The sequence below is a fragment of the Branchiostoma floridae genome, chromosome 1, assembly GCF_000003815.2.
Source record: "Branchiostoma floridae strain S238N-H82 chromosome 1, Bfl_VNyyK, whole genome shotgun sequence".
Lineage (NCBI taxonomy): Eukaryota > Metazoa > Chordata > Leptocardii > Amphioxiformes > Branchiostomatidae > Branchiostoma > Branchiostoma floridae.
In genome coordinates this window covers 21,009,786-21,025,034 of record NC_049979.1, presented here as the reverse complement: position 1 = coordinate 21,025,034, position 15,249 = coordinate 21,009,786, and the positions used below count along the sequence as shown (strand labels likewise).

Genomic DNA, 15,249 nt, shown 5'->3' with positions numbered 1-15,249 from the left:
GAAAAGACTTGATAGAATGTCATTTGAATTTTGGCAAATGAAAATTTGCCCGATAGGACAACTGAATTTTAGAAAACTTGTCCAACCCTGATAACTGGTCAGCCTTACGATATCTTTCAGTGCACATGGATGCAAGTGATCAAGGTACTGATTGATAACACATTGTTTTTCCCTTGTCAGAACGGCCGACCTTCAAGACGAAGCCCCGAGACCAGGTGATCGGGCTGAACAGAATAGCCACCTTCCTGTGTGAGACAGCCGGAAACCCTCCTCCTGCTGTCTTCTGGCAGAAGGAAGGAAGTCAGGTAAGGAGCTGATCATGCTGAGACATGTAGATCAGGGCTCGAAATTCATTTTTGGGATTAGGTGCACTGGTGCATCCAGCTTAAAAATTTGGGTGCACCAAAAAATTTTTGGGTGCACCACTTAAATTTAAATAATAACCTAATAATAAATCTTAGTTACAAGCTATCAAATTCTTAAACAAGTACCATGACAGACATTTTTATTATCTTTCTAACAGTTAGATGTCAAGAATATGATGTCTACTAGTAATTTTGGGTGCACCTGGGTGCACATGCACCCAGTATTTCGAGCCTATAGATGTACAACTGTAAATCTTAATAAGTTTGATCTTATTTTCACTGTGACCTCTTGCCACAAAATATGGACACTGCCAGTGTGCATTTAGTATTCCTACTATACAACAGAATTGTTTCAATTGCAATTGTGAACTCAAAACACTGGAAATCTTCTTCCTCCACAAAAATATATGTAGTCAATGGGTTGGGCCCAAGAATTCAGGAATGGTAGTCCATGTATAGCCAACGAAATTGACTTCATCCAGGTATAAATAAGATACAGTGGCGAAAACTACTGGATAGTAGTTGAAACGTCTGCCCGTTTCCAAAACCATATCCAGTTGCTTGAGTCATGACTTCATGTAGTATTCAAAAGCCTGATACTGCTATGAGTGGACAACCCTCCTGCTGTAGTGCTCGCACAACTGTGCGACCCAAGGGCTATAGAAATGGGGATGGGCACCGTACTATACATCAAAAGCTATGGGAATGATTTTAACTAAAAAATGCCAGTAAGACATTTTTCAGACATATCCTTCCTTGTATTCTTAGTTACATGTACCTTAAAGTCAGCAGGCCAAACTCAATTTTATCCAACAAAGAAACTGAATTAAGTTTTCGTAAGGCTCTTAAGACACTCCCCAGCTGTGATCTGTATACAGAAGACAGTGAACTTGTTTCTGCAAAGCTTCAAAATCATCTTGACAGCCTTTCTTTGGTTGTACTGAAGTGTGACCTACCCTGTACAGGAAACGTCCATTAGGATTTACACCCCCATAGGCTGTTTTGTTATTCTGCTTGGTTGGCCGTTGGTGATAGCCAGGTATGATTTGCAGACTGAATAATATGCAACCGCCAGCAAGGCATATTTCTAAATGTCACACGAATTCTTTTAGAAGTCGTTATGAATTCTGGCATTATTTCAAGTCGCTGTTTGATTGAAAGGTAGAGATAGTCTATGTAAGAATCAAAGTTGTGGGGGTTTCTATTTTCAAACAGCCAGCCAGAAGAATGTCTTGATGATGAGATTGTCTGAGATGATGACATACATGCCAAAGTTAATACTGGTAGTCTAATTGTCACCTCAGAGACCAATTCTAGTTTCAAACAGGGATTTGTTTGGCTCTTAAAAATCAGAAATAGAACACCAAAATCCCCAGCAATTCCAATTTGTAGGTGTGAAAAGTTTTCTCTTTCAATATAGCACAATTCTTGTCATTTCTAATACTGGCATGCCTTTTGTCAGCATTCTTCCCATACTCAATGGGGCAGTTCACAACAGATCAAGCATAATCTTATGACAATAGCATTTCAATAAGGGTGACTCTGGTTGAATTGGTAGGAAGTGCCCTTCCCTTACATTTAACACATTCAAGTATCAAACCCCCATGGATTACTCCAAATCCTAGTAACTGTAGAGCTTTTCTAGCTGTAAGCTTACTATAGAACTGATAGACGGAACCCAACCAGTCAGTTTTGAAGCCCACCGCACAAACCTGCTAGCGCAGTGCCGACTTAAGTAGGGTGGTGACGGATTTCCAATATTCCAATTTTCTGTCACCTTGACATTGGAGCCTATCTGACAGTGATACCTGGCCTCATAACTTCTGGGGTCATCGTTCGATTAAGACAGTTCATAAAAAGTAGTCAGACTCAGAGAATAGCGACCATAGAATGCACAATAGGGACTCTGTAATACTCAAGAAAGGAGGTGTCCTGTCATATTAAGTTTGAAGTGAAAACGTAGTACATTTGTAACACAATGCTCAACAGTACAGTATGCATTGTGAAGACCTTGCAATTGAGAGGTCACCATGAAAACCACTAATATAAAACCACTATGAATATTTCTCAATTTTTAGTAGTCTCCAAAATAGTGTTATTCTGTATTGAAAGAATATTGCCAGCTAATTCAAAAATTCAAAGGAAAAAGGCAGTTCAAAAGTTTAACTGTAGCTAAGAGAGAAGGATATGCAGGTTAGGACTAAAAGACCTTGAATCTATGGACGCATCATTACACCTTAGTCCTCACTCCCAGAGGCTAGGATTACAGGAGGGAACCAGGGAGAGAGATAGGCTGTATGTTCCCACACCAGATAAGGATCTCACCAGCGCAGCACACTTGAGCTTCTCATATTCATGGACGGCACTACCCTGGCTTTGCCAAACACAGACAACCATCACCAGACACCATAAGAGTAAAGCCCCTCCCTTTGGCTGTGTCTACAGTTTCTGTTGCAGAAGGGTATCCAGTGACATTTCCTAAACCTGGATGATGTGATAACTAGCCAACACTGTCACCCTGCCAAATTACCTCCTGCTCTGTTTCAAATCACCACGAAATCAGATATTATGTCGAAATTAGTGCGGAGGAAATGTATGCATATGATATGAAGATAACAGCCTCCATATCTGCCAGATAGTGGCCAATTTACCATGATAGTATGTCTAAATGGGCCAGATGTCAACTGAACCGTACAATTTACCAATAAAGCCATCCTGTGTTATTGGTAGTTACAAAGAACGGATGTAAAAAGGAGTGATGTGGCCAGTAATGCACTTAATACTTGGTTATTCAGCCCTGTGGGTTGGCAATTTGATCCTCCTCGTAAAAAACTTGACCCCTGGCTGGGTTTAATATTGCCAATCATGACATAAGTTATTCATGAGTGTGTGGCAGGCAGATATTCAAATCATAGCTTCGCATTAATAACTGGTGTAGACTGCATTGTCTAATTTGATTTGGCGCCATTTGCTCCTGTATTTGCTGTAGTACAGTTACATGTATGCACATATTCAGAGAGAATATTGTGCTCAACCCTAAGTTCTAGCTCACAAAGAACTTTGATTCTCACAATTATAATCCTCAAGAAATGCTGTGTTTGTTATGCCAGCTTATTCCGGTGCTGTTTTACATAAATATGAGACACCCCTTCATATCAGCTTGCAGCCAGGTTGTCCATATAACCCCTCCAATCCTGCTCAACAATGTCACTGGCACCAGCTGACAGCTGCACCATCACACTTCCCCTTCTTCCTAGTACTAACGATGTATTAATATTGATAAGCATCAGCTTCTCTATGTGTATGCTCCCTTGAAGTATGCGCCATGGAAACTAATATTGATTCGTGGTTATGGCAACTGCAATTTTTTTTAATTTTTGAAACCTGATTTCCAACATGTCATAGATGTGAGAAAAAAATGAACCAGTAAAGGGCTGTTTCTAGCTTTGAAAGTTTGAATATTTTCCATCCCACTCATTGTTCAGAAGCTGATGTTGTTAATTTTCTTTGTCATTTTGAGTTTAAGAAAGTACATTTTCATGAAGTTTGTGTCATTAAGTTAAATTCAGATTCCTGGAATGTACAGGGTGAAGTTTAGAAAATTAATTAAACAGCCTGGCACCAGTGTTCACCAGGTCTTGAGAATTGTTTTTACCAGCTTCTGAAAGATTGCTATCTCACGCAATGGAAGCACCTACGCATACTTTATGCAAAGGGTACGAGCATGGCCTTGGGTTCATAGCCAATTTCCTACCTATTTTTGTAGAACAGTCAAACCTTCAGACATTCAGGATAAAGTTCAGCAGTCACTTCCTGCCTGTGGGCTAGTCAAGGGTGGGCCAGGTGACCTTATAACTCATAGACTATAAATTTCATCCCTGTGCTCAGTACTAAGTTTCTGAATCACCACTCAAAATGAAAGCTTGGTGTCAAAAACTTTTTTTTTCATGTAATAGACATGTTTCCGAGGTCTGCAAGGATTCTAGTTGGTAAATATGATAGTTTTGTTGTCAGGGAAATGATTGTTGTCTTTGTAAGATTAGAATTGGTACAGGAAATCTCTTTGTTTAGGGGTATGTCCTGTCAGGAAGGACTAAATTTGTCCATTCATCAAGAAAAGGATGTAGATGTTACAATCCCCCACCACCTCGACAACATGAACCACAGAAATTGTTGTTTAGAGTTGCATGGTATTATATAGTCATCAATAGTTAATGCTGAGTGAAAATACAAGATCTTGACCCCACTGAACCAGCAAATTCCTCCCTTTCCTGTGGCACCAGCTGGCAAAATGATAGATGACCAAATGACTTGGAAAATGTCCATCAATTACCCCAGCAGACTCATTACATGGGTAAACAAATACTCCACTGATGAGGATGCACAGAGCACCTCTGCTACAGCCTAACTAGTTCATTGAGGCCTGGAAATTGGGGAGAATGATCTTAATAAAGGATCGTGTATCTATTTTACGGAGCTGTGGTCTTGGATGCAAATGAGAAGCAGACTTTGGAAGGGTGTGGGAGAAAGAAAGGATGTGGTGGGGGAAAAATTAGCATTCACTTAAGATATCAGATACTGCAGTGATCCCCCCTGCATGGACTTCCTTCCCTTTGCTGTCAGGAATTCTATTGTGACTCCAGAGGTGATTTACTGTTAATGACAGACATGCATCACCTGGTGTCTACAAGTTTGGATTGCATATTGCATAGAGAATTCAGCAGGATGGGTGGTAACCCTGTTCCTGTAAGACAGGAAGATGATATAGTACATGATATCCCTCTATAATATTAGATATAAAGGTCTCTGATATATCCTGAAGGCCTTTCCTGTGTATCAAGGCCATCCTTGATAGCAGGGTTACAGCTAGCCTCAGAAACTTTATGTCTTGGCCACACAGAATTTTTGAGTTAACCCCCCTCCCCTGAGGAAGGAAGGGATGTAAACCTAGAAGATTTATTCCAGTATGTGTACAAACCAAAGGGTCAGCAACAAGTGACCCCTGGAAGAGAAGGGCACCATTCTTAAAGTGATTAATGTGACATCACATCTGTACTCCCTACATTCAACATGGCAGATTGACTGGCCAGGTGTGGCATGGGATAGAGAATTATGGAAACATCTGGGTGGTGGAGGAGATACAAGGATCCCCTATAAATCATTGCTCCATTCATATGACTGATGGTTACAATTGAACCATTGATGTTGGGTGGCAATTTCTGCCCAAAGGTCAAACATAATTGCACAACAGTTGCAATGGATGCAATATATGGAAAGAAACTAAATTATAAAATATGACAATCAAATATCTGGAGACATTACATGATTGTGAGATAGCACTAAGCCTAGTATGTTAGTCTAGATATGCCGGATATTGCGTAGCCTCGCATAACATGAAGTTGTTTTTACATTGCTGGCATATTTGGATCCACATATGTATGTTTTCAGCCTTCATGTTGGCTTTCAGAGAAAGTGGGCCACTGAAATTCCAATAATTGCTAAGAAAAGATAACTTAGATCTGACATTGAATATCTTACCAAGCTGTTTCAGAAAAGTATCTGTACATTAGAATATTTTGTGGAAATTTTTGTTCAGTATTGTGCTCTCTCTGTATCAATGACCAAGACTTGTAGTATATGTGTGGTTGAAGAGTACTCTAGGGTAATGTTTATGATTACAACTGAGTACCTACATCTTGTGTCCTGTAGGTGCTGATGTTCCCCAACCAGAACCACGGCCGCTTCAAGGTGACCAGTAACGGAGAACTGATCATCTCCGGTGTACAGAAGGCTGACGAGGGCTGGTACGTGTGCTCGGCCCTCAGCGTCGCAGGGAGCGAGACCGAGAGAGCCTACCTAAAAGTTGCTGGTAAGAGATGAACAGTCAAAACTGCCTAAGAAGACTTCTCAGGGGACTAATAAAAAATGTTACTGTTACTATAACATGCTTATGTCAATGGGGAAAATTATCAATTGGACCACAAAAAAAATTGAAAAAGTGGTCACATTAGCCAGGTGGTTCTTATGTAGAGGTGGTCAGTTGTTCAGGTTTTACTGGATTTATTTTATTGAAATTGCACAGAAAGCCATACAATGCAATTCCAGGCAGCTTAGCTGATGTTGGGTAATTGTTTTGATCTTTCAATTGTGGTAGCAATTCGTACATATGTAAAACTGTATTTAGCGGGGGAAAAAGCCAATGTGTTGTAGTGATTGAATCTTACAGCCTCTGTCTTTTCCTGTGTTCTAGTTTTGTCGGACAGACCACCACCCATCATCAGACAAGGCCCCACCAACATGACCCTGAACATTGGTGAGCTGGCCATGCTGCCCTGCCAGGCGTCGGGCAACCCTGCACCCAGCATCAGGTGGCTGAAGGACTCCAACCCCATTCTGGCCACTGACCACCGCATCATGCTCCTGGACAGAGGCACTCTGCAGATATCTGATGTCCGAGTAAGTACTGTCAACTTTTTAACTTTGCTGTGACTTAATTTCAATGTAATGTGGGAAAGGCAAAGTTTACAGTGAAGTAGGGGTGTGCTCAGAATACTAAATTTGTGTTTTGTGGTGGAGAGCTCACCGTGGAAACCACAAACATGAAATTTCTGTAAATAAATTACAGTTTATAGCAGTATAAAGTTGAACTTCATGATCTATGTGATCAATGTTATGAATAGCCACAAAATGCTAGGTTTATCTTCTAAGTGTGTTCTGACCACACTTGTGCAGTTTCATGAATGTGTAATTCAATAACAAATTGCAGCCGTCGTTGCATAATACAAGCAATGAACACTCGTTGAAAAGGTTAGTGTCAGTTATAGTATGTGTGGCACTTAATCATTGCTCTACATTTTTTTAGATTGGTGACTCGGGTATGTACACCTGCATTGCTTCCAGCGAGAGTGGGGAGACCACATGGACGGCATCTCTCAACGTCCACGGTAAATAAATCACATAGATAGTGTGGCCATCTTGACAGCTAGAGCCATATCTTCTTGTTCAACTCCATTCTGATATAGTAAATTCTCACCTAATAAAAAGTTTCTACCAGTAACACTGACGGGATATTTTATGCATGTGTATCTATATTGTAAAACCCTCCAGATGGGAGGATTCAGTTTATTTGAACTGCCATAACAAGCCTGAATGTTTACTTAGCACTGGAACAAACAGTAGTTGAGACATGTCTATTAAAGATGCTGGCCCCATTCTGAAGACAATGCTGAGATTGTTTAACTGTTGACAAAAATGTGACAGCCATGAGCTTTTCGTAATGAAAGACCTTCTCTCCTATTTATGCTGTTGACAAAGCTGTTATGAAAGTGTTGTTCTTATGATGACATTAAGTTCAGGAAGGTAATGTACAGTCACAATAGCCCAAGAAGACAACTTGGGGAACTGATAAAATGTGATGCATGTGTACTGATGTTCACTGTAGACAGGGAAAATGTGTAAAGTTTAGTCTACCCTGCCGAGGTATCCTTATGTAGAGGTGAACACTTGCACAGGTTTGACTGTACTGAGAAAAAGAGAATATCTAATTTTAATCCCTAGATATAGGTTAATGTTTTGTTCATGTTTTCTTTCCTCTGCAGAACCTACGGATCCCTCACAGATATTTCCACCCAGACTCCAGCCTGAGTCCTCGGACTTGCCAGGCCCTCCAAACAAACCTGTCATCAGTAACATCACCAAGTCTAGCCTCCGCCTGACCTGGAGACCCAGCGCCAAAAGTGGAGCTTCTGAAGTCAGGTCATACACAGTGGAATACTTCAGGTGAGAGGCAAAAGTGTATCCGTCCACTAGTTTTAGGACTCCCTTTCCATACATTCTATGTGAAATTATGTACACGTAAATGAAAGAATTATCTTGCTTTAAATTACATTTATTTTTGCTGGTATTTGATTTTGACTTGACAGGGGAGAGCCAGTTTTCAGAGTCATAAAAGTTTGTGATTCAGAACACATCAGTAGTATCACAGGGGTCCCTTGCTCGAGGAGGTGCCTCGACCACGTTAAAACAGCCTCATTACCCACACTTTGGGTACCTACTGGCTGCAAAATACACACGATATTATTATAAGTAATACATTGGAGATGCATATTGGCAATGTCGTGTATTTGTGGCAGATAGGTCACCACAAATACAATGAAAGTAAAACCACCACGGATATTTCAAGATTTACATTATTTCCCTTTTACACCACTGACTTGCTACTTATGCCTACACAGCCATGACTTGGGAACTGGCTGGGTGACTGTTGCCTCGGATGTGCGCAGCACTACTTACATGGTCAGGAACCTGCGTACCGCCACATCCTACATGTTCCTGATTCGTGCACAGAATGGCCAGGGGCTCAGCCTCCCCAGCCCTGTCAGCGATGCCATCAGAACAAAAGGTTTGATATATTGATTCTCTACAGGACTCTGTAGCAACTTGAACTACAGGATACAGGAAACTGTTGTGTGATATCATCTGTGTTTTGAAATGTTGCCAAGGGAGAAAAAGCTTGGGCATTGTTCTTAAATCATATATTGTAAACCTAGAAGTCAATGAAGGAGACGTTCATGCAGTTGTCTTCACTTATTGAAGTGTCTATATTGAAGGGTAATTTCCTGAGAAGTCTCCCCACTCAAGTCCTTTATGACCTTTGGCTACCTATCAAAAGGATCATCCCTGAAGGCATATTGATTGGGCGACCCTTTAGCCCTTATCTTTTTCAAAAGTATTGAGCCATCAGACTCTCTGGTAGATGAAGCTCAAGTAGATAATGGTATGTCCGCTGTACTTAAGACTGATGAAAATGTCCTGTCAAGACTGAAGGTTGACGGGCATTACTATAGATTGTCTTCCCTTAGAACAATCCCTTCTCATTCTATGAAAAAGTTACCTGTAATTAAACTTATCAAGCACCAGACGTAGAGTCGGCAGTGCTTTCCCACAGGCAGTTTTTATAAAGAAATATTGATCAGGTCATAGATGGATCTGGGAATAGCCAATTTAGTTGTCGGGTATTAAGAGAGTGGTCACATCTGTGCTGGGAGTACCCTGAAGACCGGGCACCTGTTTCCAGAGGCAGGCTGTAATGGTGTAAGCCATTACTAGACATTGATTTACTCATCAGGCATTCAACGTGTGTGTCTGTTCTTGGAGTCGCTACAAATTTGTGTTAAAACTTTTCAGTGTTTACAGGGCCCCAAGTAAAATTTACAGAATGGGCTAATGTTCAAGATAGCCCAAATGTTTTGCTGTTGATCAAATGTATTTATTGATATTGTAGAAGTTTGCTGCTGCGTTGAATCAATGAGTAAAGTTGATGAATATGCTATGTATAAGTTCTAGCTTTGATAGGGGAGATCTAGGTCAGAGTCTGTCTGTAATAGTTTCCGCTGTGAAAAATAGCTTCTGTGGGAAATCACCGGATGATTCACAGATATGATCATCCCCGCAAACGTCAGCTGTGATAAGAGATGCTGGGTTAGGGTGTACGTGATACGCATGATACACATAGACTGGATCTCTGTAGAACAAGGGTCACCTCATCAAAGAACATGCTGTACAAACTAAAGAGGAAGTGGGGACCTGGAATGTTTTCTTTGATTTCCGTGTTTATTTTTACTATAGAACAGCTGAGAATTAACAGACTTGTTCTGCCTCAAACACCTGTCTCTTAGAGTTTCTTCCAGTTTAGCCTTAATTCTTTTGGCTCTAGTTAAACTGCAAAACCCATGCTGTTTCTATCAGTATAAATCATGCTAACAATATATTTTCCATCTAGGAGACTCAGCCATCCCCACCCTGAGTCCTGAAGATCAGCAGCTGGTGGAACAGAAGCTACGCTCTGTTCAGATTGAGATGAGACAGCCAGTAGCCATCAGTTCAACTGAAATCCAGGTCAACTGGCAGGTAAGACAAAACACTATCAAAAATCTTGCACTAAGACTTCATGTGATTATTCCTGAGATCTGCCTGTAAAGACACTAAGTCATGTGTCAAACTGTGAGATACATTAAACTTAAAAGCAGAGCTTCAGTTTGTTTGAAAGGCATTAAGGATGGATAGAAGAGGTTAATCCAAGAGGGCCTGGGTTGTCTTCTTTGTGTGTACATTTTCAGTAACATAGTCAACATGCTAACGGTGTCACCCTTACCAAGTCACAGACCATACCAGTTGTCTCTTACCTCAAAAGAGCATGGTAGCCTCACAAGAAGACATTCTATAAATGTGTATGCAGGGCCTTTCCTGTAGCATAGTTTACACAGAGGTGGGGGTAAGGACAGACTATTAGCTCACTTGTCCAACTGCCAGCCTAATGTCAACCACCTGCTGTACAGAGGAAACCCAGTTTCCCTTGCACTTGAGCTTGGTAACCCCTGAAGACACAGGAACATGACAGTGAATGGTAACGATCAAAGGGAAGGGGGTTTTGACATCACATTGTAGCTGAATGTAGTGTCGTGACCTGGCAAATGCCTGGCTTTGCCATGGTAAACTTTTGCTGTCACTTCTGAACTGACTTTAATTGTTTCGCTTTGAAGTGCATTGTGAAGGATAACAGATCAGCCAATTTGTCCACATGTTTCCTATGTTTTGCAGGAAGATAACAAACTGGTTATGACCTAAAGTGGTAAACTCACTGAAGTCTTAACTTTTTATTTTTTTCTGAAACTTCAGTCTTCTCTTTGATTTTGTTATGACGGTGTATCGTCTGAATACAGTAATTTTAAGTCTAGAATAGGCACACGTTTAAAGTTGTCTAAGATATGCAGCACCAGTTGGAATGGGTGTTTCTAAGAACTTACTTCTGTCATGCATCACTTTTAAGCATGTTTTGACTGTACCTAAACTAAAATGCTCCACCTGTACTCTTCATATCAAGGTGAGGAACTTCAAGGGGCTGGAGCGTTATCTGCAGGGCTTCCACATCATGTACCGTCCCAGCTACAGCAACGCCCCCTACTCCACCGAGACGGTGACGGACAAGCGGGCCAGCACGGCCGTCGTGAACGGCCTGGCCAAGTTTACCTCATACGACATCATGATCCAACCTTTCTTCAACGAGAGACACCAGGGTCCTCCCAGTAGCCCTGTCACTTCCAAAACCCTGGAGGATGGTGGGTTTAAAATCTATGCTAGAAACTAAATCTCTTTGCGGTAGTTGTGAGGAATTAGAAATGTATGATGTCTAACATTTCAGTAGTTATATACTGAGGGCTAATCTGTGAATTTTGCCTTTGGAACAGCTGTAATTTTTTAATCTTTCGAGATGATAACAAGTTCATCATTAGAGCTATCACTCATCAGCCCTTCATGGCATGCAATCAGTTGACAAGGTCACGTTTCCTACCCACATCCCAGAAACGCACAGGCCATTCATTCTGACAAATTTGGTCTAATCTGGCCAGTATCGGTTGCTGGGAGAAAATTGGATGTGGCCATGGCACCCTTCCATGTCGCCCTAAGCAATTAGAGGGGATGGGAATGTACGGTATTAGACATTTAATTGGCCACCCTGCCAGCCCTCTGTTGATATCAAGCAATCTTCTGTTGCCGTAATTGTGGTTACCAGCTATCAGTGTAGATGGCTGTACTACAAATCATACCACACCACATCATATCCAGTACATGTACTGACCTACTTACGTCATAACCAGTGCCACAAAATTGCTTTGAAGTATGACGGACAGAGAGGGGGTTCAAAGACATAACGCAAGAGGAATGGAGTATCTAGAAACCCTGCAGTGCGCTTTGCTCCGGAAGGGGACATGATACTAGCAGCATGTTTTGCATGAGTCCAATTTTTAGAGGTTACTCACGGCTGCTGGGCGTAGATATGACATTTAACTGGGCTTTAATGATACGGTTTGCGAACACCGTTGTGAATGAGATAATGTCGTGCTGTTGCAGCCCCATCTGCTGCCCCCCAGGGGGTGACGGCGACGCTGGCAACCAAGGACAGCATCCGCATCCAATGGGACGCCATCCCCAGGGATAAGGCCAACGGAGTCATCAAAGGATACCAGGTGGGATAATCATCAGCTTTTATTACTACCTGGGATGACATCTTATAATAAGACCTTGGGCTGACTTTTTCTGCTTTTGCACACGACCCATGGATTATAGTTTGAAAGTGATGGATTGTTGGAAGTGACAGCTATACATGTACATGCATAGACATGGGAACTTCACATGTATGGCTGAACACTTCCAGTGTTGACTGTATGAAGCAGATCAAGTTCTTGCATGTTGGGCAGGGTCCATTGTAAAGATGTAGACATCACATTTTGGTCCAAAGTCTATGAAAAGGTTTAAGTCGAAATTGGAAAAGTATGAAGCAGAATGTGCACATATAAATTGCAGGAATGATTCTCACTATGACAACTAGGAACAGGAAAACTGTTTGGCTTATTTAACTTACAGTAGAATTATGCCTCAGTCAGTACAATGATGCAGTTAAGAAAGCACATGGTTCTAAGAAAGAACTCATCTATTCTGTTTCGTACCCCCCTCCCCCATACAGGTGTGGTGCCTTGGTAACGAGACCAGGTTCCACAAGAACATGACCACCAACATGACCTCTGTGGTGATCCGTGACCTCATCCCAGGCATGCTGTACAGGATCGAGGTGGCGGCCTTCACCACGGCGCCTGGCTACGGTCCCTCCAGCGAACACAGATATATCCAGATGGGTAAGGCTACCTACCAAACTGTTATCCTGAAATTACTCCTTCTTCAAACAATGACATCCAAATAGAGCTGTGTGGCCACGTCTTTATTTAAAAGTTTGGTCCATGTGTCCTGCATTTCTAAAAAGCAGTTGAATGGCGGTTAAACTTCTGAAAGTGAACCCTGTTACTGTGGTGTTAAGAGACCATGTGATGTAGAGCCAATCAAAACTCTCGCCCATGTTTTGAATGAAGATTGACATGCCAATCATTGGGGTGCCAGACAACTCTGCAAGGAAGCGATATTTTATTAAAAGAAGCTAACAGAGCTAGAGTAGAAGGATAATAGCCTACAAACTGTCGCATTCTATGGAGAAAAGATACACAATGAGAAGTGTCCAAGTCTTCAAAGTTGAAAAATTGCTCAAGCAGTTGTTATCTTCACTGGAATCTTGTACTAGCAGCCATTTTACAGGGAACCCTTTGAAGCTGCTGTATCTCTAAAGGCGTCTGACATTGAACACTGCCTATGATAAATTCCAACTGAGACTTAGAATGAAGGATCAATAGTTTGATAAATCTCTGGAGGAGAGAAAGCACCTTGGCAGGCTTCCATTCACGCACAGCATTTGTCGATTCAAGTTGAATGACCCTATTTCACGCCAAGCCAGCACGAGAATGACAAGTGAGCGACGATAGAAAGATAAAGTGCGAGTATTCGTTTTGACCAGTTGAAAAGGAATTTCCAATTACAGGCACACGCTGTACTTGGAGGCAGAAGATGGATGAATCTTGTCACAAGTAATAGATGTGTGATATACAATGCCATGGATATTAGATGGTTGCCAAAGGCTGGCGGCAGTGCTCGTGAAGAATAGACATTGCGCACACTGGGATACTGTACATCTTTTAATGTTTGTGGTGACCTCTTTGCAGCAAATTTATGATACCGTAAATATGCATTTTCAATGTGTTGGTACAGTACTGCAGAATTGTTCCAACACCAAATTTGCAATTAACCTTCTTTTCCCTCTTTCTGCAAAATGAAGTCATTACGAAAATAAATAAATTAACAGTATGCATTGTCCGTTTTTCAATCAGGCATTTGGTAGCATCTTCTTGAATACACATGGGAAACAAAACGTTCTTTTACCAACTTCTTTTGGTCCTGTATATAACACTAATATCAACACTGATAAAAGGGACATTAATCTTATTTGAGGGGAGTACACCTCCAGGTGAAAGAAAGACAGTTCCTTACTGTAGTTGCTAGCAGGTAGTTGTTTAATGTGCAGGCTGTATTGGATTCGTGTTAACCCCCGAATGAACTTGGCTAATCTAATCACGTCCTTCCTGATGGCTAAAGATGTGTCGGTGTAATGAAGGCTCCGAAAGGTGCGGACTGATCAATATTAATAGAGCCGCCATGTAAGTCTCGCCTGGGGGGACTTAATCAATTCATCGCACAAGGTCAACAACACAGCTGGGCCTTTCTCCTCACCAAATAGCATGGGTAATGTCAGGAGATACCAAAATCAGATTACTGCAACAAGATTCCCGTCTTCTCACTGTGTCTGCATCATAAATAACCCTCCTCAGTCACTGATGTGTATTGTTGTGATTTTATAACCTTGATAGTCACTCTCTTCAATCAAATTTGGAGCCTGCCTCCTTTGTGATCACTCAGAAAATGACATTTTGTGTTGCAAAATTGGGTTACTTGTCTTGTAACATTACTTTAATGCAGTTTTGCAGGCAGAAAGAGATAGGTTGCTTATTTTTACTGTCAGCATCAAATATTGGCATTAGAATATATAGTATGAAGTGCCATTGTTTGGAATATAAGTCGTCTTAGGTCAATAAATTTTCCAAGTATTTTTAAAACCAGTGCAAAGTTTTGAATTCCTCTTCACAGAAGCCACTAAACAATTGTTGAATTTTGTCTTAATGATTGCTTTCTGTTGTTTCGCAGACCCGAATCTGATGGCTAGCCCAGGCGAGGTGAGCCTCAGCCTGGCCCAGCAGATCAGTGACGTGGTCAAGACACCCGCCTTCATCGCCGGCATCGGAGCCTTCTTCTGGTTGGCTCTCCTCATCTTCAGCATCTGGCTGTACCGCCGCCACAAGAAGAAGAAGTCGGCGCTCCGTGGTGATATCGGCGGCAGTGGTACTGTGCCGAATTACTTGTCTACTTTGCGTAGGTACCCTGTGGCTGT

General features: G+C 41.6%; 1 protein-coding gene across 12 annotated transcripts in view; it reads left to right on the top strand.

The window, feature by feature from the left end:
- LOC118418184 (roundabout homolog 1-like) overlaps positions 1 to 15,249 on the top strand; it is a 78,470-nt gene that overhangs the window by 47,425 nt on the left and 15,796 nt on the right. For 10 of the 12 annotated variants that reach the window (XM_035824100.1, XM_035824025.1, XM_035824042.1 and 7 more), the window contains 11 exons: positions 181 to 305; positions 6,075 to 6,234; positions 6,616 to 6,821; positions 7,228 to 7,309; positions 7,964 to 8,144; positions 8,600 to 8,766; positions 10,147 to 10,274; positions 11,248 to 11,482; positions 12,276 to 12,391; positions 12,889 to 13,057; positions 15,006 to 15,230. In XM_035824100.1, coding sequence (XP_035679993.1) covers positions 181 to 305; positions 6,075 to 6,234; positions 6,616 to 6,821; positions 7,228 to 7,309; positions 7,964 to 8,144; positions 8,600 to 8,766; positions 10,147 to 10,274; positions 11,248 to 11,482; positions 12,276 to 12,391; positions 12,889 to 13,057; positions 15,006 to 15,230 — 1,794 coding nt within the window. The remainder of the gene's footprint in view (positions 1 to 180; positions 306 to 6,074; positions 6,235 to 6,615; positions 6,822 to 7,227; positions 7,310 to 7,963; positions 8,145 to 8,599; positions 8,767 to 10,146; positions 10,275 to 11,247; positions 11,483 to 12,275; positions 12,392 to 12,888; positions 13,058 to 15,005; positions 15,231 to 15,249) is intronic. The other 2 variants (XM_035824058.1, XM_035824065.1) reach the window with 1 other exon arrangement.